Genomic DNA, 26714 nt, shown 5'->3' on the forward strand with positions numbered 1-26714 from the left:
AAAATGTCAATTAGCACAAATTAAGTGACTTGTGGGGTTTTGTTGTAGAGATGAGGTCTTGTTATGTTGTCCATGTGGCCTTAAACTCCTGGTTTCAAGCCATCCTCCTGAGTAGCTGGGATTACTGGTATATGCCACCACATCCAGCTGATAATGTTGTTTAAATATATTTATCCTTTCTAAATGTCAATCTACGTTTCTTGCAATTATTGAGGTTAATGAAACCTCCAACAATTATATTTTGTTTCTTTCAGTTTTATCAGCTCTTGGTTCATGTTTTCAAACTGTTATTATAGGATTAAACATTTAAGGTGATTGAGTCTTGTGTCATTATGAAATACAGGTAATATCCTTTGCTGTGAAATCTGTTTCATATTAATATAGCCATTCCAATAACTTGACTAGTGTTACCACAAGTTTTTCCTATTTTTTTAACATAGTTGAGTCATATTTAATGCAGGTTTCTTTTAGGCAGTATATAACTGAATTTTGATTTCTATCTAAATTGAGAATTTTATTAATTTAATGAAGTGTTTAATTCATTTAATATGATTTTTATACTCAAAGGTTCAAATCTACCATCTTGCTATTTGTTTTCTTTTTGTTCCATCTGCTGTACATTTTTCCTTTATTCTACCATTGTTTTTTCACAGTGGAATCTTCTGTTCCATTTTATCTCCATTAGTAGTTGTACTTCTTTAAAAATTGTAGTGATTGTTTTAGTATGTAGGATGTACATCTATATTAGTTTCCTGTGGCGATCTACTATAATAATGTTCCATGAACTGGGTGTCCTAAAACAAATTTGGGCTGGTGGAATGGCTCAAGTGGTAGACTGCCTGCTTAGCAAGTGTGAAGCCCTGAATTCAAACCCTAGTATCACACCACAAAAAATAAAAAAACCCCTAAAAACCAAACATATTCCCCCACTATTATGGAGGCTAAGTCTGAAATCAATGTATTGGCACATTTGATTTCTACTGGAAACCCTGAAGGAGACTGTTCCATCATTCCGTTCCAGCATCTGTTGGGTGCTGGCAGTCCCTGGGGTCTCTTGACTTGTAGATACATCATTCCAATCTCAGCTTCTGTATTTACATGGTGATTCCCTTTGTCTTTGGAGTTTTATGTGGCCACATTGCCTTTATGTGTGTGTGTGTGTGTGCCCAAATCTCCCTTTTTGAAAGAACATTAGTTATTGGATAAAAGTTCACCATGATCTAATATACATCATCTTGATTATACTTGCAGAGACCTTATTTCCAATTAAAGACACATTGACAGGAACTGGGATAGGACTTGAATATATATTTTGAGGAGGAATACTTCAACTGAAAACAACATCATTAGCCTATCACAATCTATCCTCAAATATTATTATTCAACTTTATATGTAGTATACAAATCTTACATTATGCTTTTATTTATTTCCTCTTGGTCTTTATGTTTGCTTATATGTTTGTTTAAATTATACAATACATAGTTATTTTCTTTTCAATAGTCACTTGTTTTAAGAAATTTTTAAAAATAAGAAAACGTATTTTACTGACATATTTTCCACTCTTCTTCTTTTCCTAAATCCATTTTCCATCTGGTATCATTTTCCTTCTACCCAAACTTCCTTAAACATTAATTAGAATACAGTTTTTGAGTAATGAATTTGTTCACATTTTGTAAGTCTAAAAAGTCTTTAAGGTTTTTGGTATTGTGGTAAAAAGTACATTACATTAGCTTATTATCTTAAATATTTTTAAGTGTACACTTCAGAAATGTTAAGTATATTCACATTGTTAAACAACATATCTCTAATAAGGAAAAGGTGGAGGAGGGTGAGTACGGTGGAAATATTGTGTACTCATGTATGAAAATGAGAACTGTTGAAACTATCTCATGGATGGGGGGATAAAGGAGAATGATGGAGGGGGTGAATTTAAAAATGATATATTGTAAGAACTTTTGTAAATGTCACAATGTACCCCTAGTACAACAATATTATAATAAAAAAGAAAAAAAAACCTATCTCTAGAACCTCATTTTGAAAAAATGAAATTGTATGTCCATTAAATAACAATGCCTTCTCCCAATTCCCCTACCTCTTGGCCATCACCTTTTTGCTTTCTATGTCTTTGACTATTTTAGATACCACCAGTGGATCATACAGTATCATTTTGTGACTGCCTATTTCACTTTACTTAGCATAATGTCCTTAAGGTTTACTCACATTGTAGCACATGGCAAGATTCCCCTTTTTTCAGGACTGCATAATATTTCATTGTGTGTATAATACAATTTTTTTATCCACTCATCTGTTGAAGGATATTTTGGTTGTCTCTATCTGTTGGTTATTGTGACTAATGCTGTAATGAACGTGGTGTGCCAATGTCTTTTAAGATTGTGCTTTGAATTCTTTTGGATATATATCCAGAAGTGAGATTGCTGGAGTATATGGCATTTCTATTTTTAATTTTTTGCGTAAACACCATACTGATTTCCATAACGGTTGTACCATTTTATATTCCTTTAAACAATATACAAGGGTTCCAACTTGTTTGCATCCTCAACATTTGTCATTTTCTGTTCATAGTAGTCATCCAAGTGGATGTGAAGTAATAACTCATCATAGTTTTCATTTGCATTTCCCTAATGATCTGATGTCAGGCATTTTTTCATGTGATTTTTGGCCATTTGTGTATCTTCTTTGGAGAAATGTCTATTCAAATCATTTGCCCATTTTAAGTCAGGTTGTTTTTATTAGAAATTTCTCATATTCTTTGGATATTAACTGCTTTTCAGATACATGATTTGCAATTGTTTTTCACCATTCTGTAGGTTGCTTTTTAATTTTGATACATAGAGAGTTTTAAGTTTGAGGCAGTCCCATTTGTTTATTTCTTATTTTGCTATCTGTGCTTGGGTGTCATATCCAAGGAATCACCCCTAAATCCAGTGTCCTGAAGATTTTCCCTTATGTTTCTTCTAGTTTTGCAGTTTCAGTTCTTACATCTTTAATCCATTTTGAGTTGACGTTTTATGTTTTTGGTAGTACTGGGATTTGAACTCAGGGCCTCACGCCTGCTAAGCAGGCACTTTACCACTACAGCCACTCTGCCAGCCCTTGTGTTGACTTTTGAATTAAGGGAAGGGTTTGGCTTTATTCTTTCATATGTGAAGATTGTTTTCATTTCTTGAAGAGACTGTCCTTTTTCCATTTGTAGTTTTAACACCTAGGTTGAAAATCATTTGGCCATAAATGCAAGGATTTAGTTCTGAGATTACTAGTCCATTGCTTTTACCTGTATCTGTTTTATGCCTATATGACAGCATTTTGATGACTGTTGCTCTGCAGTATGTTTATTTCAGTTTGCACACAAAATTATAAATATTTATGGGGTATCATGTGATGCTTTGATAGTTGCATACATTGTGTAATGTTCAAATCTAAGTATATATCCTCAAATATTGATCATTTCCTTGTGGTGAAAACATTCAAAATTTTTTCTTCACACTTTTTTTTACACTTGATCTTAGCCAAAAGGCTGAGATGTGATCACACTTTTTTTTAATATACAATACATTATCATTATCTACAGTCATCCTACTATGCTAAAGAATTGTGGTTTAATTAGTTTTACCTTTGGGCTCAGGTCCAGAAAACCAAGGTCCCAAATTTCTCCTTTTAAGCAAGTACTAGTTTCCAAAGCCAAGGGAACATATTGATTGCCTTGCCAGTTTTTTTGATTGTAGAAAAGACAATTTGAAGTCACTGAGTAAGGTATAAATTCATTCAGCTTTCAGATGGGAGGCAAACAAAGGTCAACCTTGCTGTTTCCTATCAAAATGAATATGGTTAAGACAAGGAGAATAAGCAGTGGGATTTTATTCTGTAACTTATTTTTCTTGTAAGTGTTCATTCCCTGAATTCAGATGAATGTGTTGCTCAAAAATGCCTCAGTAGACTCTACAGAAGCAAGTTGTGAACTCTTTCTTTAGACTTAAGCGTTCTTGAGTGCAGGGACTGAATCATTACACTTTTGGTGCTTATCTCAAGGCATGATAAACAGATATGCCATACATGTTCTTTAAACTGCACAGGGAAGACAATTTGTAAATGTTAAGAAACTTGTTAGTATACGGAATTGGAATTAAGAGTAGAGGTATGTTATTCCCATACTTTGCTTTCTCATGAACTTCTAATTCTTGAGTTACTTTTTCCCATAACTTTTCCTTTGGCTTAAGTTATTAACAGCTACACCCTTATTACCCTCAAATTATGTGAATCTCTCAAATTCTCTTTATTATGTGTTCCTATTATTCTTCTAATTAAGAATTTTGTTCAACTAAGGACAATCATTTTTTTTCCCTCTTCCTTTCCCTTTCATTTCTTTCCTTCCTTTCCCTCTTCTCTCTCTTCCCCTGCCTGCCAAGTAGCTGGGATTACAGGTATACATCATTGCGCCTTGGACCAATTCTTGGACCATTTCTTATTACATGCTGCACAGTGCCTGAGATATAGCAGGTACTCAATAAATGTTTCATGAATGAATGTATGACTGCATAGATCAGGTCTGAGGCCCCAAATCTATTTCCACATATAAAAAGGAAAGAAAGATGAAATTTATATTCGTTTTACATTTACATTTATTAAATTACTAAATATTTATTGAGTATCTGATATGTAACAGGCAAAAGGATCAGAAATAGTGTTATTTATCACCCTTTTGGCAATGCCTGAGTCCTCATCATGAAAACTCCATTCTGCTGAATTAGCCTCCACTCATTCTTTGGTTAATCTTCAGGGACAGCTTTCTCAAGTGCTCTTTCATATATGGCATATTGCCGTAGACCATTAAATACTCCATAACTTATCTGAAAGAGTAGGGGGACTGCCATTGCTTTCATCTCTGTCTGAGAAAGCAGCAACCAATGAAGTAAAACTCTTCCTTTTGGTGGCAGTGGAACAGTATGATACCTAAAAGTGAAAAGAACTAATCAGGTCTCCCAGATATTAGTCTATCAAAAGTCCACTGATTTCTCCTAAACTGATAATTTCTATTATAGGTCTACAAGGCAGAGAGAGAGAGAAAAAAAAAAAAAAAGAAATGTTAGGTATTTGGGATACTAAAATACTATGTTTCATTAGAATGTATCCTTAATACATAAAAAATATGAAGAGTTTGCTGACCAAAAAATAGAAGGAAGGAAAGGAATGAATAGACTTACTTGACTGCCAGACGTCCATTTTTAGAAAAAGCCAAAGCACTGGGATATAAAACACCACATGCTACACCAACCAGTGAACTTCTCAGAACACAATTTTCCTTGCTTATATTATCTAAAAAAAAAAAGTAAATTTGGTTTTCCTTTAAAATTCAGGATAAGAACTATTAAGACAGTGTTTATCACTAAGAGTAGTTACTTGTACAGTCCTCAATTACAGTGAAAAAGTAGAAAGAATATTTGACATTCCAAGCCTATGGCACATAATAGAGATAATACATCTTGTTTTAAAAATGCTTTTATTATATTTTAGCAGATGGAGGGTTACTACTTATGTATGTGCTGGTTGTTGAAGCAATTTCATACTAAGAACACTAAACTAGCAGATCACATTAGCATATGTTAATGAGTAACCTTATTTAGACATAACCACATTATATATTAATGAAGTTCAATGTACCTGAATACAAAGCATCAGTTACAAAGAGCTTATAAGTAACTACGGAAGACAAAAATGGAAGTGTAGTCAATGATGCATATGTCTTCAAAGCATCATATTTAACCTTGAAGCAGTATCTGAAAATGAAGTTTGCTGTTACTCCAGACAAGGCAGCTGTTGTTCCAAGGAGCAGTGTTCCATATATATTTGAAGTCCTAACAGAATAAAACAAAGAGAAAAATTAAGTTTAACATAATATTATTGTAGTAGATAGACCCTTTCCTCACTAGTTACTTGTTATTACTTATTTACTCAGCATAAAATATTTTTTGAGCACTTACTATGTCAGAGATATTTTCTGAGTGCCAAGCATAATGAAGTAAACAGAACAAAAAAGAAAAAAAATACCATCTATTATGGCACTTTATTCTAATGGGAGAATATAATTCTCTTTCTGAGACTAGGGTAGTTCTAAAATGGAGCTCTTTTGTGGCCATAAATTTTGGCCACAAATATAAATATGTTCCAATGCAGATAAATTTTATGAGATACTTTTTTTCTAAGAAAATCTTTCCTGCTATTAATTTGGTGGAGGTCATCTAGAAAAAAGCTGTTTCTATTTGGTAAGGCTGTCTAAAAAGTATTTAACTAGTCTAGATGCATTTAAAATAATTTGTCCATGATTTACAAATTTCAACCAAAGAGATCTGTTCGATTCAGTTTTACTTATGTTGACTCATACCTAAATTCAGAAAGCTCTAAAGTTTAAGATCAAGTGTCCCTTGACTTTATTCTTCGGTTCTACTAATCTGAAAGCCAAAATGGTAATGAGACTACATGTATGCCATGGCATCTGTATTCCTTTTTGCTGTATTCAGTCCTGTGGCTGAGGTAATCAATCCTAAACTGATTTTTTTTAAGTGAATTGTACCACTTGAGCTACATCTCCAGCCCTCCTAACTGATTTTAATCATAATTGCTCATCAATAAAATATAAATACCCTTCAAAATGGTTTTCTCCTAATTAGCTTTTAATTAAAAAATATTTGCTGCTCAAAGGTTTCAGCAATAATTTTGGGCATTTTTTTAAGAAGCAAAGGAAATTATCCATAATCCTAATATTTTAACAAACCAGTAATTTTAGTTGTCCATGTTTCCCTCCAGTTTTTTTGGCAACATTAGAGTTTGAAATCAGGATACTACACTTGCTACGCAGGAGCTCTACCACTTGAACCATGCTCTTTTCTCTTTAGTTATATTTTGGGTAAGGTCTTGTGTTTTTGCCTGGAGTCAGCCACAGACTATGATTCTCTTACCTATGCTTCCTGGGTAGCTGGGATTATAGTCACGTATCACCATACCAAGTTTTTGATTGAGATGGGGGTCTTGCTAACTTTTTACCTGGTCTGACCTCGAGCCCCAATCTTCCATATCTCTGCCTCCAAAGTAGCTGGGATTACAGATGTGAGTAACTGTTCCTGGCCCTTCTTTTTAATTTGTTTTAATAATAAAGTTAATAGCTTCATAGATAATCCTATGAAACCTTGGTAGTACAAAAGATGTGCAAATACAGTTATTGGGTTTCAGTATGGGTATATCTCTTACTTTTCTCTTTTAAGATATTCAAAATTTTTTTCTATGATTTCGATGACCATTGGCCTTCCAAGTTTTGCATCTCTTAAAGAAGGAGTTGGTTGACCATGTGAATACACTGCCATCTTGATGTCCTGGAAAACACAAAATTCTAGAGCCATAACAGCTAATGATATTAGTATTAAATAAAACCTTACAAAAACTCTACAGATTCAGAGTAAAAAACATTTGGAGTCTAGGTACTATGGCTTTCATATATTTTAAGTATGATTAAATCAACATTTATTGAGCTCTTATTATCTGCTAGATAACAGCTTTTGATTCACACAGTAACTGAGAATTGGTAGAATAATGAGTATCTCTGCTTTTATAGAAGAGAAAACTGAAGTTCACAAAAGTCTACTTGCTACTGAGATACTGAGCTTTCACTCATTTCAGTAGTTTTCCCCTCTCCTTTTATGAGAGTAGCAACACCCTATTCTCTCTTCAGATGGGGAGGTAGAAACAATATCTGCTTCTTGACAATCACCTTTATCATCTTTCAAGGAAGCCTGAGCTCATTTTGGAGACTGTGTTCAGTGTCATAGAGAGGCAGGGAAAAACAGGAATTGCCTTGGAGAATAGAAAGAGAAAAAATAAGAGAGATAGACACTGCTCCCACCTGGAAAGAGGCAGTGGATCATGGCTACCCTGGTTTATATAAGTTATACATTCAGTTTTCCAGTAGTACCTGGAGTGGAAGCAGGGCCTTTTTCAGAAATAGCTAGGCAGTATACTAGCTAGTGCCAGGTTGGACTGGCACTGCATTCTGGGGTTGGAGGGTTCATGTGTTCCAAGTGTGATGAACAGATAGTTGCCAACACTGAATAACCTTAAAGGTTCCTGTATTATTTTAATAGAAACTAGTGAGGTAAAGAAACGGAGTTTCAGACAGTGTTTTCTGAATGTTTTGCTCTAGGTAAGATTCTTAGGTCTTTGTAAAGTCTTAATAACAACATTCGCTAAATATTTTGGCACTCTGGCATTATTGAGCTAAAAAGTTGGGTTTAATTTCATTTAAACAAGGAAATATGGGCATTTCTGGCAAATCCAAATTTGTGGTTGCAAATATTTACATACTAGGTCAGTAAGTGGAAGGTCTACTGATGCAAAGTTCAGTGCTTTTTCTATTCTAGATTCTCTAGATTAGTTAATGAATGTATATAAAACTGCAGGACCTTCACAAATTATACCAATCTCAATTTTACCATCATTTATAGTCAAAGGCATACACCAAAACTCAAATTTCAAGATTCCTAGGCAAGATAATTATAGTAAACTAATCATAATAAACACAGAAGATAGAAAATCTCAACTGTGTGAACAAGAATCACATAGAACATGTATTTAAAACACACTCTTGAGCTCCCTCCTGAGATATTTGGATTCAATAGTAGGGTGAAGTCTAGAATCTGCATTTTATTAGAACCTAGGGATCACAAACTGTAGTCAATGGACACTCCTTTGAACATCAGTGTAATACGCACTTGCTAAATGAGCAGTATGTATAAATCCTAATTCTAACTAATGAAAGATCAATTCACCCACAGACCATGGCATCAACATACAGGTGTGTACTCTTTGAACCTTCTTAAGGTGTCACACGCACCACTGCAGAACTGTACTCTAGCCAGTTCTTTTTCTCTAAAATGTTTTCAGGGACTACATTTAATCTTTTGCTTCTGACATACAAGTTGAAAATGGAAGAAGGGAGATAGATAATGATAGCTATGGGAGATTCTCTACCTAATCCATCTAGTGTACTATGAAGGCAGTACCAGAACCTTACATAAACTGTTGTTCTGTGGTCATCCAATTCATTGAGGTCCTCTCTCCCCAAGAAAACCAGTGTACCCGCTCTGCTCTGTACAGGGAAAAGCAACAACGAAGAATCCCACCCAGGACTATGATTACAGGACAGTAAATACTGAAATAACGAAAGCGGAATAGCAGATAATTGAGTGCCTAGTCTTTGCAAGGCATTGTCAGAGACTCGGCTGATTTCATTACACGCTCTTTATGAAGGCAAATATAGACTAGTCACTTTCACAAGACTTCATTCTTGTGGTGCTGGGAATAGAACCCAGGATCTCCAGTATGCTAAATGCTCCACTATGAAGCTACATCCCCATCTCCAGGGAGGCCTTTTTAACAAGGACTGCAATATAAACATCTTGCTACAACCAAGTTTATCTAAAAATTAACCAGTCCAAGGTCTTTCATCTGATTACCATACGGAGCGCATTTATGTACGTTTACAGTTTTCAGGGCACTTTACGGTTGTGTTGGATTTTTAGATGTAGTGGGAAAAGTGAGGGGAGAGACGAGCAGAGGGAGAGGCTGGTTTAAACGCAGAATGAGGATGACATTAAAAAAGAAAACGAAAATTTCACGTAGCCAGGGGAAGTGATATTTAAAAGACTATCTCAGAATTTTGGCGCGGGTGGAGGGGCTAGGAGCAAGGAAGTGTTCTTAATTGAAGGAAAGGCCTGTACAAAGGTCCGGAAGTAGGAGAAAACAAGCTGCAGATAATCAGGAGTAGACTGTATCTTCTACTTTCTGCCTCATTTCATAGTACCTGGGGACTTGATTACGCCCTGCATGGACTTGGGAGCAGTCGTCCATAGCTGTTTAAATCATTTACTCATACCATTTCAGGAGGCGGCCAACTCTTCGAGACTGTAGAAATTGCGGCCTTTACCAACCCGGTTTTCCGCCTACCTCGGTCCCTTCTCCATCTCCCACCGACACCACACCTGCATCCCTCAGGTCAGCCCCAGGCTTCGGCTTGAGCGCCGCCATCTTGACGCCTCACGTGACTCATGGATGGGCCGGGACGCAGAGCGCCCCGGCGGGAAGTGGGGCTGGCTGACAGCTCCCACCTCCGGACCGCAGCCGGGCCCGGCCCCACCTACTCAAAAGCCGCGCCCTCCAACCTGGCTGGGATTGGGCGCGGCGTCCAAAATTACGGTCGCTCATTGGCTCGGAGGAAATCTAGGCGCCCGTGGGCCCGCCCCTCCGTCATCTGCTCGCTGCTATTTGGCAGCCCATCTCCCTCTTCTCCAAACCCAGGGAGAGTGGGGCGACTCTAGCGAGCAGAGGGACGGTGCTGCGCGCCCTCCTCTCCTCATCTCGGTTGGCTAGGCGCGCCACAGGCCTTCCCGGCCCTCTGACCTGGCCCAGGTGTCCAGGCTCTGGTTTCTCTGGCGCCTCTTCCTCGGGGCCTGCACTGCTCCCCTCCAGCGCCACACGGCAGCCCGGACGCGCCTGGTGTCCCCAGTGTTTAGTCCCCTCACATTCCGTCCCTCAGCCCCGCGGGGATAGGGCCCGAAGAGACACCCACCCTTCTCCTTCCCCGGAGAAGACCCCCTGTCCTCGGGTGTGCCGGGGAGGAGGCGCGGCGGGGAGGCCGGCGCGCTCGGGCTCGCCGGCTCAGCGCCCGGCGGTGTCTGAGACGGGCCACCCCGACCCTCCAGTCTCCATGTCTTAGAGCAGCCAAACCCGAGAGTTACATAATCTCCAGCGCCGCTGTTTCTCTTGCCCGAGGAAACACTTCGTCGCGGGGCGGGTGCAGGACGTTTCGGTGCTCTTCTCCGTGAGAGCGGGGTGTGGGCAGGGCTGGCCACGCAGGGAGATGTCCTCTCTGCGGAAGGACGGTGGGTAGGGCGGATGCGGACGGCCGGCCGGCCGCCGACCCTGCCCGGCCGGGGCTCGAAAACACCTGGGGATCGGCTGGCGGCGCCTCGCGGGGAGAGACGGCGGGCCGTGAACGACTCCCGCGTGAAGAGGGCGGCCTCGCCAGCTCATCCTGCATCAAGTGCCCACTGAGTAGCGCTGTCACTTTAACGTCTCCACGCCAAGGGATTGCTTTCCTTCCTTTCAAAGCGCTCGGCTAATACCCGCGAGGACCCGAGCCCCCGGGGCTTTAAGGATCGCGCCGCGGGGGCGTGGAGCGCACAGCAGGACGCACGGCAGTGACAGCAAGCTGCATCCCGTGTGACTGAGGGGGTGAGACCCGAACTTCTGCTCCGTTAGACGCAGAGGAGCCTTTCCATCTGTGCTCTGCCCCGAACTGCTCAAACTCACGCACCGTTTAAGAGACCAGACTCAAAAACGGTTGTCAAAGTCTTTGTGGGGGGGACGGGGGGAGTTTCAGTGTCTCTCCAATAACCGAGGCTCTCCATCGCCAACCAGTTCATCTTTGAATTTGATCGTGCGTAAAGTAACGACACCGCTGTCTGCATTTGGGTTGTGCCTTAATTGAGTTAGTCACTGAACTTCCCAAAATGTTGCTGCCTGAAGAGGAGTTTTAATATTATTTTCTATGCTTACGACAAGCTTTTCCTCCAAAGTACTAGTTTATAAAAATTGAAAAAACTCTAAAGTTATTTCCCCCTAAATCGTGTGAGCAGTGTGTAAAAAGTTTAATTATGGAAAACGACACTATTTTCTTTATCTGAAATAGAAGATACAGCTCTGGATATCAGCACTGAACCTGAACGGTGGTTTCAACAACTGCCTGGCTCTTGGTCTCAATCCAGCTTGAGTAAGCAGAGACCTGAAAAGAGATCTTGAATCCTGTGGGAGGAGAAAGACCCCAGAATGCCAGTCAAGAGGAAAGGTGGGCTATGAAGTTCCTATACAATATATGATATCTGATTGTTCCCTCTTCTTCTTGGTTCTGGGATTTATAATTTGAATTGTATTCCATTAGAGAGTAAAATTTTGCGTTTGGGGGAGTATTTTTGTAATATTTTTTTCAGTAATATTTTGCTACAGTAAGATGAAGAAATTAATTGTAGACATTTGTGATTTCAGCAATCAGGCTGTCTGTATCACCATTTGAAATAAGAATACATTCGCACTATAGATTTGGGATCCTCTTTCCCTTGTTTTCTGAGCTTGTTAAAGCTTAAACAGTCTTTTAAAAAAAACTTGCACAATGGAGCTCTCCCCCCATGGACTTAATATTTATTGGGTTAATTACATAATTGTAAAAGCAAAGTACTTTTGTTTGCAATGGACAAAAGTTACCTTTACATTTATCTTCTGATTTAAAAGAGATATCATATTTAGGTTTTGTCCAGTGTAAATCTTCACTTTTGTGACAAGGTGTAATTTTGGTAACTTGTGTTTTTCTAGACACATGGAAATAACATTGGCAAGTTTCCCAAATGAGGCACACACCTGTTCTTTTCTCCCTTTCAACAACTTTCATTACTTGGAATTGATGAAGATCTAGTGGGTTCCTGAAGCATAGGTCAGACCTTAGGGATTTAATTTAGTCTAGGTCTACATAGGTTAACTTTATTCCAAAGGAACCTTGTGAAACTAGTTTTTTTAAACCTGGTACTGAAATTGAGATCAATGAAAAAGAGTTTCTAGAGAGTTTTGAATCAAAATGTGTAACATTCTTGAACTCCACTATACCGGGCTAACATAGAATGAATGTCCAGTTGTGCGAATTGTTACAATATGAAACTAAAGCCTAACATGTAGATCAAAGTGCAACCTGGCTCTGTATGGTATTTAATCGTTCTGCCTGTAGATTTGGAAAACACATTGGGAAAAATTATAGTCACTGCTTTTATCCAGGCTGGGGTATGTATAGAAGGATAATGATATCTAAAACCTTTGAAACACCTAGAACTGTGCTTTTTGCATAATGGGATTTAAGCCTAGGATTGTTTTCTTCCCCCATAATACCACCGAGAGAGGTAAAGTCTTTGAGATTTTAGAGCTGCATCTGCCAGATCTGACGCAATTATTTTATCTGGAATGAGAATGGTTTTGGGACTATAGCCAATAAACAATATGGTACTTTGACTTACTTAACTCAATGTATGTTTTTACTCTATCATTTCTCTAGGCAGTCTTTTTGGACTATTTTATTATCTTGAAGTAATAAACACATCTGTTGTGTGTGTGTGTGTGTGTGTGTGTGTGTGTGTAAGAGAGAGAGAGAGAGGAGAGAGAGAGAGGAAATGAGAAAGGGTGTAAAGGTTTGTAAGAAGAGGAGGAAGCACAATTGATGTATACGTATAACTTAGAGTGAAGTAAGGTTTCTAAAACCAATAGATGGAGTTTCTTAAAAAGTCACCACCTTTAAAAGAACAGTTATAGAATTTGCTGACACATTTCATTATCATAGAGACTTCAACTTTTACTATTTCCTTCCTTTCTTTTCTCTCCTTTGTTTCTTAACAATGAATTGACATAATCAAAAACTTACAGGAAATCAACAAGTTCTACTTAGCAAAATAAATATATGTGTATTATACAAACATAATAGTACATGCATTATATAATTCACCAAATGAACTGATCTAGAGAAGTAATTTACTTTTAGTTTTTAAAAAACTTATATTAAGATACATATTTTTGTTTATAACCAACTAGCCAAATATGTTATTGCATGTACATTGTATTTTTAAATGACTTAGCTTACTATCTCTACTATTTGTAAACTATAAGAAAAATAAATATTTTCAAGTTTTGCATAGATTTATTCTGCAGGCAGGACTGTCCTTTATTTGCAGTCTTTTTCTCTCTATATTGTTAAATGTGGTAGATATGATGGAAGAGCTAGACTTGCTGTGATTTTTAAATAATAACCATTCCCATTGAGCCAAGTGTTTATTCATGGTTCAACATATTCTTATCAACATATGAAATTTACAAGACATGTTTTCATTTGATATTTATTTTATATATTGTTGCCAAAGCTGTTAGGACATTTTCTTGTTGATAACATGCAACCATGGTGGGAAGTGGGAATGGATATGAAATCTCACTAAACTCATTTCTAGGTTCTTGACTGCTCTTGGATAAGCTGCTGTTTCTGTACCTCAAGCTTGCTCTTTTGCTTTATTTTAAATAAAAAATTCTTTTGGAAGTATTAGGCTTTACCACTTAAGCCACCCCTATAACTCTTTTTGCACTGGTTATTTTTGAGAGAGAGTCTTGCTTTTTGCCCAGGGTGGCCTGGACTGTGATCCTTTTATTTTAGGCTTCCCGCTGTAGCTGGGATGACAGGCTATGCTACCACCACTCAGCTATTTTTCCATTGAGTTAGGGTCTTACAAACTTTTTTTTTTGGCCTAGGCTTGCCTAGAACTGCAATCCTTCCAAACTCAGCCTTCCATGTAGCTGGGATGACAGATGCATGCCACCATGCCCAGCTATTGGTTGAAATTGGGTCTCATGAAGTTTTTGCCTGGGCTGGCTTCAAACTGTGACCTTCCTGATTTTAGCTTCCCAAGTAGCTAGGATTAGAGTCATGAGTGCCCAGCTGCTCTTTTGCGTTATGGAATACTTTCTGTCTCTTCCAACCCAATCTCTTCACATTTTGACATATTCCATTGTTACAGATTCTTTCTTCTCTCTGTTAGAGATTTTTGTCTCCAACAGTTGTGTTATTCAAAAGTCTATTACCTACTTATTCGTTGTTGAATATATACTTATTAACATATGAAGTTTCATAAGATAACTTTTCATTTGATGATTATTTTGTATTGATTTGCTCACGAAGGAACACTTAGGACAATCTTGCCCATATTTTACTTTGTGAAAATTTAGGGCTAATGCAAGATATGTTGCATTAGCATTCTCTGATGCAAGATCAAAATGGGGTGTCGAGGCTATGTGAATAAGACTTCTTGGCTTGAACTGATAGGATTTTTATGTTGAGTTAAGAAAAAAAAGGTTAACGATACTTGTTTCCTTCCCAGTGTTTTCAGTAGAAAGTTGCTGTTTTAAGGATAAAATATGCTTTAACAGAAATTTTTAGTACAATGCACTTTCCTTTTTGAACAGTTTTTCTTTTCCTTATTGTCATTAAATATGTGAACTACATTGTTTTTTAATACCTTGAGAATGAAATGAACAGCTGTTCATTTCTTTTTTTAAAAATTTTATTATTCATTTATTCACATGTGCATACATTGTTTGGGTCATTTCTCCCCTCTCTCCCCTTCCCCCCTCCCCCACCCTCTCCCCCCTTCCCCCCTCCCCCACCCTCTCCCCCTTCCCTCCTCCCCCACCCTCTCACCCCTTCCCCCCTCTCCCCCCTTCCCCCCTCCCCCACCCTCTCCCCCTTTCCTCCCTCTGTTCCAGGGAGGTCCTATTCTGCCTTTATCACTAGTTTTGTTGAAGAAAAGAGACAAGCCTAATAAGGAAGACAAAGTGTTTTTGGTAGTTGAGTTGAGGATAGCTATCCAGAAATATTCCTAGCATTGCTTTCTTGTACACGTGTTATGACCCATGTTGATTCATCTGCAACTGATCTTTACTCTGGTTACTGATCCCCTTCTCATGATAATCTCTGTTGCTTTCAGGTTTCTGTATTAGCTCCTCTGGAGTGGGGACATCAAACGCTTTCATATTTTGAGTTTTCTACCTATTTCTATATCACCCATATGTGCTCTCCCCTTGTCATGTGGTCCCAGTCCAACCACATTGCTGCATTTGCCCTAGATCTGAAGTCCGCATATGAGGGAGAACATATGATTTTTGGTCTTCTGAGCTTGGCTGACCTCGCTCAGAATGATGTTCTCTAGTTCTATCCACTTACCTGCAAATGATAAGATTTCATTCTTCTTCATGGCTGAGTAAAATTCCATTGTGTACAAGTACCACATTTTCTTGATCCATTCATCAATAGAAGGGCATCTTGGTTGTTTCCACAACTTGGCTTTTGTGAGTAGTGCTGCAATAAACATGGGTGTGCAGTTGCCTCTGGAGTAACCTGTGTTGCATTCCTTTGTGTATATCCCCAGGAGTGGGATTGCTGGATCATATGGCAGGTCTGTGTTTAGATTTTTAAGAAGTCTCCAAATTTTTTTCCAGAGTGGTCGCACCAGCTTGCATTCCCAACAGCAGTGTACGAGGGTTCCTTTTTCCCCACATCCTTGCCAATACCTGTTGTTTAGTGGTGTTTTTGATGATGGCTATTCTAGCATGGGTGAGGTGGAATGTTAGTGTGGTTTTGATTTGCATTTCCTTTATGGCTAGAGATGGTGAGCATTTTTTCATGTGTTTTTTTGCCATTTGAATTTCTTCTTTTGAGAAAGTTCTATTAAGTTCAGTTGCCCATTTTTTAATTGGTTCATTGATTTTAGGAGAGTTTAGTTTCTTAAGTTCCCTGTATATTCTGGTTATCAGTCCCTTAACTGATGTATAGCTGGCTAATATTTTCTCCCACTCTGTGGGTGGTCTCTTCAGTTTAGAGACCATTTCTTTTGTTGTGCAGAAGCTTTTTAATTTTATGAAGTCTCATTTGTCCATACTTTCTCTTAGTTGCTGGGCTGCTGGGGTTGTATTGAGGAAGTCCTTGCCTATACCTATTAGTTCCAGAGTGTTTCCTGCTCCTTCCTGTAGTAACTTCAGAGTTTCAGGTTCCTTGATCTATTTTAAATTGATACTAGTACAGGGTGATAGACATGGATCTAGATTCAGTTTCTTGCAGATGGGTAACCACTTTTCCCCACAACATTTGTTGAAGAGGCTGTCTTTTCTCCACCGTATGTTTTTGGCACCTTTGTCAAAAATGAGGTGGGTATAGTTGTGTGGATTCAGATCTGGATCTTCTATTCTGTTCCACTGATCTTCATGTCTGTTTTTATGTTCATTTCATTTCTGTGTTTTTTAAAAAAATAAGTCCTACTAGTTATCTTCTGAGAGTCGTTTAAACTACTGTACAGGTCTGATATTATTGACTTTAAGACACTCTTTTCCTTTGAATTCTTTTTTTGTGATTGTTCTCAGAAATACAATGGAGCATGTACAAACAGATTTGTACCGTGTACTGAAAGTGAAATACTATCACTTTCATATTTTTTTGACCTTATATCTTTTAAAAGGAAGTTGAAGACTATTGTATATTTAGAATTATTTATTCCTTTTGGCGATACTGGTGTTTTGAACTCAGTACGTTGCACTTATTAGGTAGATGCTCTGCCACTTGAGCCATGCCCCAGCCCTCCCCCTTTTTTGCTTTAGTTATTTTTTGGATAGGGTCTTTTGTTGTTGTTTTGTCACTAGGGGGTTGAACTCAGGGCCTTGTGCTTGCTAGGCAGGTACTATACTACTTGAGCAACGCTGCCACCATTCAGATAGGATACTTTGCCCATAGCTGATCTTGGACCTTAGTCTTCCTACCTCCTGCATAGCTGGCTGTACAGGTATGTGCCACCATGCCTGAATTGTTTATTGAAATGGGATCTCATTAACTTTTTCTTTTCCCTGGGCTGTCCTTGAACAATTATCCTTCTATTCTTCACCTCCTGAATAGCTGGGAACAGGAGGCCATCTTGCCAGGGCTCTATATATTTAGAATTCTAAGACATGATCCTGTCATATATATTATGTGCATCCTTGAAATTGAGATTTCTGCTTCCTGGCCTTTTGGTTGACTATATACTTTATAAAAGTGTAATTTCTGTTTTTCTTTTTTCCCTCTAGGGAAGGGACCTTAGAACTATTTTGCTTGTTCCTTCCTCATTTAAAGTTTTCTTTCATTATTTGTTTCCAATGCTTTGTGGATTAACTTCTTTTCAATAGGCAATTTACATTTGCCTTTCATTATCTGTGCATACTCTCTTACCACCTCTAGCTTTTCTTAAGTTTACATTTTTTTTCCAGAATCAATAAGTGGAAAAATATATACTTGAGTATATGGACTGTTCCTGAGTGGCTATTTTATTTCTTTTGTCTACATTTTTTCAGGTTTGTGCTTGGACTTTCATATTTGCCATACCAGTGCAAATCTAGATATTTTTAATATTTATTTATATTTCCTCACAGCTAAAAAAACTCAAAAGAACTAAGCCTTGAATCTTTCCAGAAGGGATTAGAAAAAGTAGTTATCAAGGTCTGCAATTTCTATAATTTGAAGCAAAAGAAATAACTTATTACTGAGGAGTTTTTTAAGATTTAAAATTTCCCCAAAAAGCCATCTTGATGTTGATTGAGAGGGTATTTGAAATTATGAAGCCATAGATTCTTGATGTTGGAAAATATCATCCAGAAGGCATAAAGAGAGAGTATTCTGGACAGAGAAATAAAAATATTTTAATGTTCAACTACTGATTAGGAGTATGCTGTAAAGCAAACAATAGGCATCGAGGTAACATGATCTATTAACTAATTTTATTTTTCACATCTCATGTATTGATAAAGTTGCAGATGAAATGCTGAGGAGTTGATGCCGTAAGGTGTGACATGCTTGGTTCTGGGGAAACTGCTCAAGTGCTCCACTCAAAATAGAATATTTGATTTCTCCTTTAGGCCTGTTACTTTATTTTTTGTGTGGAAGAGTCTAGTCGATGAGAAGATAAACACAAAATATTGCATTTTTAAAATATCAAAGGCAAGTCATCCATGCCACTGTCAATAAACAGATCCCTCACTATTATATATTATATTGAATAAACTATAAGAACTCTATTCTGTTTTAATTATATTTTCTCTTATATGCTCTTATTTCTTTATGCTTACTGTTATCATGTCAGTGATTATAAAATATATTGTAGTATAAGGTTGAGATGTGTAACATGTTTTTTTTTTTTTAATTGGGGGAAGGGATTCATTCTCTAGCCAAGATTCCTCCTCAGGAATTTGTAGCAGTTAAGATGTGTGCTGTGTATCCTCAATGTAGGTTGCGTTGTCAGCAAAGGATCATGAGTTTTGCCCAGTCTCTTCTGTCCAGTCAGTCATTCTGAATTCCAACTAGTAAGCTTTCTGCATGGCTTCAATTTTTAGTGAGTTTCTCAAAGTTATTTCAAGAATTTTGGCCAAATCACCTTCATTATGAAACAGTTCTCCTGACCCCATTTATTTTAGGCTTAAAGATCAAGAGGAATGATGTATTATAACATAGAAAATCCTGTGAAAATGAATTATTAAATTCAAATTTTCAAAGATTATGGATGAGATTTTGTGTCCGATTTCTTCTAATGACCATCATGGTAGCCACTGAGTCTCTAACTCTGATATGGTAAGATTCTGAGGCTTCTATTGTGTGTGTGTGTGTGGCAGGGGGGCTGTCATTTTGGAGAGCCGTGACATCTTTATCATTGAAAGTTTGGCAAGATTTGTAAAGAACCAATTAGATTCTATTTTATTTTAAATCCCTCAAAGGTAATGAGCAAGCTAAAAATTAATTAATTAACTAATTAATTTAGGTAGTACTGGGATTTTTGAACTCAGGGCCTCACATTTGCTAGGCAAGAGCTCTACCACTTGAGCCATGCGCCCAGCCCTTTTTGCTTTAGTTATTTTTCACACAGATTCTAACACTTTTTTGCCTGGGCAAGCCTTGGACCAGATCCTGCTAGCTGTAGCTGGTATTACAGGCATGTACCACCATACCTGGCTTGTTTGTTGAAGTGAAGTCTTGCCAACTTTTTACCCAGACTGGCCTTGGAGAACATTCCTCCTTATCTCTACTTCCTGTGTAGCTGGGATTGCAGGCATGTACCACCATACCTAGCCTAAAGTTATTTACAAAGGTAAGCTCAAGTATGTATTTAAGGTAATAGTTTTACTTCTACTTCAATCATTTATCCATACAATAAAGATTTATTGAGTGCCTGCCATGTGCCAGTCACTGCACCAGATGTATGTTTTTTGGGGGCCAATGATATTCAGTCTCTGCTATGATGATTCTTGAAATGTGTTAGGGAGATAGATGTGGAAGTAAGTGATTTTACTCAGTGATGTTAACACATTATGACAAGGAAACAGATGAGGAGGACTCAAGCCTATCGAGAGAAGATGCGGTATTTAAGAAGAGATACAGAAGACGAATAGTTTGCCAGTCAAGGTAGATATAGTAAGATACTGTTTTAGATCATTATTTTCTTTGTCTTAAATTATGTTATCATGTTGTGTATTGCCACAATCACCATCACCACTATCGTCATTACCTGATCAGATCATCAATATCAATAATACAGTGGAAAAAACATAGACTAGTAGTCAGCAGAGCTGACTACAAGGAGAAGGGACAAGATCAGATGAGCTTGCTCCATAAATTTAATTATGTAAGAAATACCCATTTATTTTCTATAATTCAAATGTATTTTCAACTTGTAGCCATTGATCAGCTGACAAAATAATTCTGATTTTTTTTGAGGTTTTCCTTATTTCATGGGTATTAAGATAGGGCTCCATCTGGAAGGGGAGTGAACTCTGGTAATTGATAATTGTTGTATGCAGTAGCTTGTCTCTGAGGTGTAAGTTGTGTCTAGATAGTTCTTTCTGGTCTGACAGAGATTCTACTTCCAAGTCATAGACTTAAGTTTTTTTTTTTTTTTTTAGAACTTCTGTGTTTCTATTTGCCTAGATGCATTGTGATGCCATTCCTCTTTAAGTCTTGCTATCTTCCAGGCCAGGCTGACAGCAAGAAGAACCTAGATTCTTGCAGCCTTGGTATCCAAACACTTCTCTCTCTCTCTCTCTCTCTCTTTTCAGCTGTGGAAATCTTTTTAGACTGGTAGGGACAGTGGGAGGAGAAGTTCTTCTCTCTGCCTATACCTGAGACTCTCTCATCTCTGTGACAAACTTCTTTTATTGTGAGAGTTTAGTCTTTTCACAATAAAACTGGAATACCTTAAAAATGTCTTCTGTTTTTTTTTTTTTGTCCTCCTGCATACCTCCCCTGAAGCAATAAGGTACTCTACCAGTTATCTGCCTGAATGAGAAGAAAGGAAATTGGAGAATTGGGGGGCAGAAAAAATTTACTTTCTCTAAGTAAATTTTATATATGCCAGTCTCCCATATATAAAATAATATACTTGCCTTCTTATGGTGATGCCACCAGGAGGCCTGTGAAAATCATATAACCTTCTGAACTTCATTTTCTTTTTAAAATAGTATTTAATATCTTTTGCCCCCTTACCAAATGTTGTTTTTTCCTCTTATCATATAATATATATGAACTTTACTTTTGCAAAGCTAGTGATAGAACAAGGACCAGAAGCTTGCTCAATGTCGTTTTCACTGTGAAGTGTGAGGTCCTTTGAAAAATGTGCATGGCATCATGGTGCGATGGAGGGGACTCCAGTGTTGGAATCCATTCTTTATCATCAGCTGGCTAAAGTTATGCAAAGAAAAGCAACAGACTGAGCTTTAAATTCCTTGTCTTTAAACATAACTGTACTAATAATGCCACTTAGGATTATTGTGAGCATCAAATCAAGATACTTAGTATATGTAAAAGTTGGTTTGTAAATAGGAAAGTGCTATATGAATGCTTACCATCAGAATACTTTGTCAGGGTGAGTGGGAGGGTGCGCTCCAAGGAGGAGAAAAGTTGTGCTCAAAGTCAGGGTCCCCTGCCACCAAAGATATAGGGTGAGCTTTCCAGTCAGCTTCTGAGCAATCTTGCCCAGAAATGACAGTGACACATCTGATCACCCATAGAAAATGGCCTATTGTGCTTTTTAAAAAAGTAGATCGTGGTAACAGTTCCTGTGAGAATTATTTCTCTTCCACAGATGCTAAGAAACTTGTAAACCATCAATGTATGCAACTGATTGCAATCTCCATAGTCTGCTTTAAGTCCAGCCAGCCATTTTCTTCTCTATTTAAATTCAAGTTTATTTATTTTCTTTTTTAGCTTGTTATAATTGGAGTAATGCATATTTCTTGTGGCCATGAAGTGAAGACATTTACCCTACTGAGTGCTTCTGCCATGTTGTTTTTCTTTGCCAAAGACCTAGAGCAACAGGGCCAAGGGACCATGGGCTGAAACCTCCACAAGTTACTTCATTTCTCTCAGTCTAAAGTTTCCTCACTTGCAAACATATCTAGTAGTATTTCTTAGTATTCTTGTGAAGATTAAATAAGATGAGCAAATGAGGGAAGGGGGACAGGTCCCAACATCTCCTTTAAGAGCTTGCCTCCAATGACCTAGCTTTATTCCAGTAGGCCCTACATCCTAAAGGTTCCAAGGGTGGCAATCAAACCTCTAGCATATGGGCCTTTGGGAAACATTTAATATATAAACTATACATTGCCCAAGGCCAAACAACCAATAAAAGATGGCAACAGAATTCAAAATGCTTAGCATCGCTTAATAAATACTACATAATATTATTAATAATAAAATGATATCTTTGTTGTATCATGTTGAACTGTAAATTTTAATGCTAAAAATCTTTTAAGACCTGGTGCAAGAGTAAGTTTTTCTATCAATCCTCATCATTTTATTATTTTCATATGAATATCATTAACTTGTAACATTACAAAGATAGTAGCATCAATAAGAATTAAGCACTTATACATATGACTCAAAAATATTTTTTCTAGTCATTTCTAATAAGTAAGGAGAAACATGTGACTTCAATTTTGCAGATATTTATTAAAATAGTATGAGCAAAAAGAAAACAATTGTTATTGCTTATTTTAACTGGAAAACATCACACTCTAGTTAAAACGATCTTTCTAAAACTTAAAATTGGTCATGCTTCCATTCATTCACAAATCTTCCATGGCTCGTCATTGATCTCTGGGTGTAAGGCCAAACCTGATCTGTAGCATATTGATTTATTTCTCTGCTCCCATGGCATCTGGTATCTTATCATAGCATTATTACACTTTAGTCTTATGTTTTACTTTGCTGAACTTCCTTATTTATTTTTACTTTCAGACTAGAATCTCTTGGAGGTTAGACTATGCCTATCTTGTTCAGTACTGGGTTCCCAGTTTCTGAAGCATAGTAAAATACTCAATAAATGAGTATTGATTGATGAATGAATTTTCTCTCTCAGATTTACAACTGTATAATCATTTTTATTTACATGTTATGAATACATTTTTTATTTTAATAAACGTGAAAATTAGTGATTTGACATTTAACACAAGACTGTAAAGTTCAACTGTAAAATTTATATCAGCTTTGTCAAGATTTTTCCCTCATAGAAACTTGCTTCTTTGTTTTTGGAGGTTTAAAAATGATATTTTGGAGGGAACACTATACTTGGAATCAAAAGCATTATGATTAAACTCCAAATCTGTTTAGTAGCTCTGTGATGTTGGATCTATGCATTTAGTTTCATGTGAAATAAGTTTAGTATAAATTCTCAGGGGTGGGAGTCAGTTAATATAATGAATGTAAAATTTCTTCTTACAATGTAAAAATATTGAATAAATTTATGGAAAGGCATCTTATTATTCTAAATGCTTTGCTTTCCCAGATTTATTTGTGTATTAAGTTCACTTTTTCTTCCATTATATTTTGATATTAGTTTTTATAACGATAGCACCCTACAGTTTACAATTCTTCATTTTTTTAGTATGGTAAATGATATTATGTATTATTCTTTTCTTCTTCCAGAAGTTCATTTGTTAGCACTATTGCCTTTCACTGTTTCAAATTTAAGTTACCCAGCCTAAATTATTTATTACTTTCTGACACTGCTATTCCTAAACCAAATACAAGAGAGCTGAGCCTTAATTAACAGACACATGATTACCTACAATGCCATTTATGTAACATTCATCCTTTGGTTGCACATTTCATGCAGAATTTTCTATTTTGAAAAATGACACTTCCCCATTTCCTTCTGTGCTTGCCTCAGGTAGCCTAAATTTAGTTTCAATTTTTCTGTAGACTCAGGAGTCATATGAAGGTAGATTTCATTTAATGAAAAAGAAAAAGGAAAAAATGAGGCTATCCTATATGCATTTGGGTGGAAAATTCTCCACTTGTATTTGGTTATTTGACCATCAATTAAAATGTTAGTCCTGACTTGTTTGGATAATTGCCTCAACTTTCTACTTTATTCAACTTATGAATATTTGTGAGAGATTTTTGACTTGTATGACAGGACCCTTGTCATCTTGACTTCTTTGTTTAATTTGTCATCATTGCAGAGCAGTGTAGTTTTACTTTACCCTTAAGCTCAAACTTTCATTAACCAGAAATAAGAATGTAGATAGAAGGAGTTGAAGGGCATGATGAAATTGACACCATGTGATAGTCATCTTCAATAATCAAAAGAAGCATAAAATAGCAGAAACACTAGATGGTGGTGTGTGAAGCCTAAGTTGTCTAAGAGAGATCTGGCCATTTGTTTTTTCTTACATCTAGTATTTTTTAATGTATTATATTTTATTTTTTCCCATACAGAGGTGAGGAACATAATAAGCTTTGTTGGTTTAGAGACCATATATCTGTTTTGAATCAATATAATATTTTCCTTGGGTAGTTATTCAATATATAAATGTAGAAAGAATGAGTGAATGTCCCCTCACTTAGTAAATTATATTATAGATGTGATTATAGGATTGTCATTAATACATTTTTGAGCATTGCCTTTTATAAGGATAAAAGACTACCTACAGAAGTAGAAAAGAGCTACAGAGTTATAATTGGAGAGAGAGAGAGAGAGAGAGAGAGAGAGAGAGAGAGAGAGAAGAAGAAGAAGGAGGAGGAGGAGGAGGAGGAGGAGGAGGAGGAGGAGGAGGAGGAAAGTAGTTTCTGACATTTAGCAGGTTTTTTTTTTTAAATAGCTTTTTAATAAATGAAGGAATGAGAAAGACTAAAGATTTAGGCAGTAGAGATAATTAATTATGAATCAGAGCCTAAAGATATATATCTATATATCTATATATATATCTGAGGGAGGTAAAGTACAATTATGATATTGTTGATACATTACTAAGTAGTGGGTAGGAATGGATTAAAAAGGTCATCAAACTATTGTTCTTTCATAGAAACTGATAATTTTTTAATTATGGACAAAATAGAGATTAAAATATTTGTTCCTGGTCCAAAATTGTTAAAAATGTTATATAGGTAAAGTATGAAAGCATTTTTAAAAATTAAAGTTCTATACAAATGTATTAGCATATGTTCATGCTACCATCCTTTATTAATATATCTTATTTTGAAATTAGAGAGTTTCCTTTTCTACCATACATAAAACACAATTGTACAAATTAAGTGGATATCATGTTATGTTTCAATGTATGTATGTATTACACAATGTTTAAATCAGGTTAGGCATATTTATCTCCTCAAACATCATTTCTTTATTGTAAAAATTTTAAAAATTCCTTCTCTAGCTTTTTTGAAATATATTATTACTGATAGTGACTCTATTGTGCAATACCACACCAGATCATCTTGGTTCTATCCAACTGTAACTCAGTTCTCATTGATCAGTATTTCTCCCAACCCTCCTCCATCCTACTCCCCTGGTGTCTGTTAAGCACCATTCTATTCTCAACTTCTATGAGTTCAAATTTTTATGATTCTTTGTGTGAGCGAGATCATGAATTACTTGTCTTTCTATGCCTGGCTTATTTTACTTAACATAATGACCTCCAGTTCTGCCCATGTTGTCACAAATGACAGAATTTCATTCTTTTTTTTTTATGGCAGAATAATAGTCCATCGTGTTATGTACCACATCTTTATCCATTCATCAGTTGATGGGCATTCAGGTTGTTTCTGTTTCTTGGCTATTGTGAATAATGCTGTAATGAACATAGAGGTGCAGATGTCTCTGAAATACCTAGCAGTGGGATTGCTGGATTATAGGTAGTTACATTTTTAATTTTTAGAGGACCCTTCATATGGCTTTCCTTAATGGCTCTATTAATTCACATTCCTACCAACTGTGTGCAAGGGTTCCTTTTTCTCCACATTATTGCTATCACTTGTTATCATTAGTCTTTTTCATAATAATAATTCTTCCTTGGGTGAGGTGATTTAGTGATTTTTAACTTGTGTTTCCTTGATGGTCAGTAATGAGCATTTTTTCATATAGCCATTGGCCATTTGTATGTCTTCTTTTGAGAAATGTCTAGATCTGTTGCCCATTTTTAAATTAGGTTGTTATTTTGATATTGAGTTTTGGAGTTCTTTGTATATTCTGGATGGTAATCCCTTTCAGATGTATACTTTGTACATATTTTCCCATCTGTAGGTTGTCTCTTCACTATGTTGTTTCTTTTGCTGTGCAGCTTTTTAGTTTGATATAATCCCATTTATCTATTTTTGCTTTTATTTGCTGTACTTTTGGAGTTTCTCCCCAAAACTCCATGCCCATTCCAATGTTTCGAAGTGTTTCCTTTATGTTTGTTTCCCAGTTGTTTCATAATTTTGTGTCCTGCATTTAAGTATTTAATCCTTTTTGGGTTTTGAATTTGTAGGTAGTAAGAGATAGGAGCCTAGGTTCTTTCTTCTGCATGTGGCTATCTGATTCCCATGGTGTCTTTCTCAAAAATCAGTTGTCTGTAGCTGCATAGTTTATTTCTATGTCAGGGTAGGCTCTCTATTTTGCTCAAGTTGTCTTTATGTCTGCTTTTATGCCAATACCATGCTGTTTTGATTACTACAACTTTGTAATATGTTTTGAAGTAAGATGATGTAATACCTCCTGCTTTATTCTTTTTGTTCAAGATGGATTTGGCT

At 36.8% G+C, this 26714-nt stretch overlaps 2 protein-coding genes across 9 annotated transcripts in view; one reads left to right on the top strand and one right to left on the bottom strand.

The window, feature by feature from the left end:
- Window positions 1-1288: 1288 nt before the first annotated feature.
- Window positions 1289-10766, bottom strand: Tmem126b (transmembrane protein 126B). Of its 8 annotated transcripts, XR_002213387.2 has the most exons (6): window positions 10010-10509; window positions 7262-7383; window positions 5678-5871; window positions 5221-5332; window positions 3633-4969; window positions 1289-3224 (listed from the first exon to the last, which is right to left on the bottom strand). XR_002213387.2 is itself a non-coding variant. In XM_074081747.1 (5 exons), the coding sequence occupies exons 2-5, from the start codon at window positions 7372-7374 to the stop codon at window positions 4786-4788; spliced, it is 603 nt and encodes a 200-aa protein (XP_073937848.1). In that variant the 5' UTR covers window positions 7375-7383; window positions 10632-10766; the 3' UTR covers window positions 1289-4785. The 8 variants fall into 8 exon arrangements, 7 of the variants coding, with proteins under 7 accessions (XP_073937848.1, XP_073937852.1, XP_073937853.1 ...); XM_074081747.1 differs by lacking the exon at window positions 10010-10509 and adding an exon at window positions 10632-10766 and having other exon boundaries at window positions 1289-4969; XM_074081751.1 differs by having other exon boundaries at window positions 1289-4084; window positions 10010-10526.
- Window positions 10767-11570: 804 nt separating this feature from the next.
- Window positions 11571-26714, top strand: part of Dlg2 (discs large MAGUK scaffold protein 2) — a 2025432-nt gene continuing 2010288 nt past the window's right edge. The window contains exon 1 of the mRNA XM_074081674.1: window positions 11571-11909. Within this exon, the coding sequence (XP_073937775.1) occupies window positions 11891-11909 (19 nt within the window). The 5' untranslated portion in view covers window positions 11571-11890. The remainder of the gene's footprint in view (window positions 11910-26714) is intronic.

This window comes from Castor canadensis, chromosome 1, assembly GCF_047511655.1.
Source record: "Castor canadensis chromosome 1, mCasCan1.hap1v2, whole genome shotgun sequence".
NCBI classification, from domain to species: domain Eukaryota; kingdom Metazoa; phylum Chordata; class Mammalia; order Rodentia; family Castoridae; genus Castor; species Castor canadensis.

Coding starts and splice junctions, on each gene's coding strand:
- Tmem126b (XM_020180581.2), bottom strand. CDS start 10,090: ATGGCGGCGCTCAAGCCGAAGCCTGGGGCTGACCTGAGGGATGCAGGT. Junction 7,384..10,009: donor GAGATGGAGAAGGGACCGAG/GTAGGCGGAAAA, acceptor TGTGTTTTCCAG/GACATCAAGATGGCAGTGTA. Junction 4,970..5,220: donor AATGGACGTCTGGCAGTCAA/GTAAGTCTATTC, acceptor TTTCACTTTTAG/GTATCATACTGTTCCACTGC.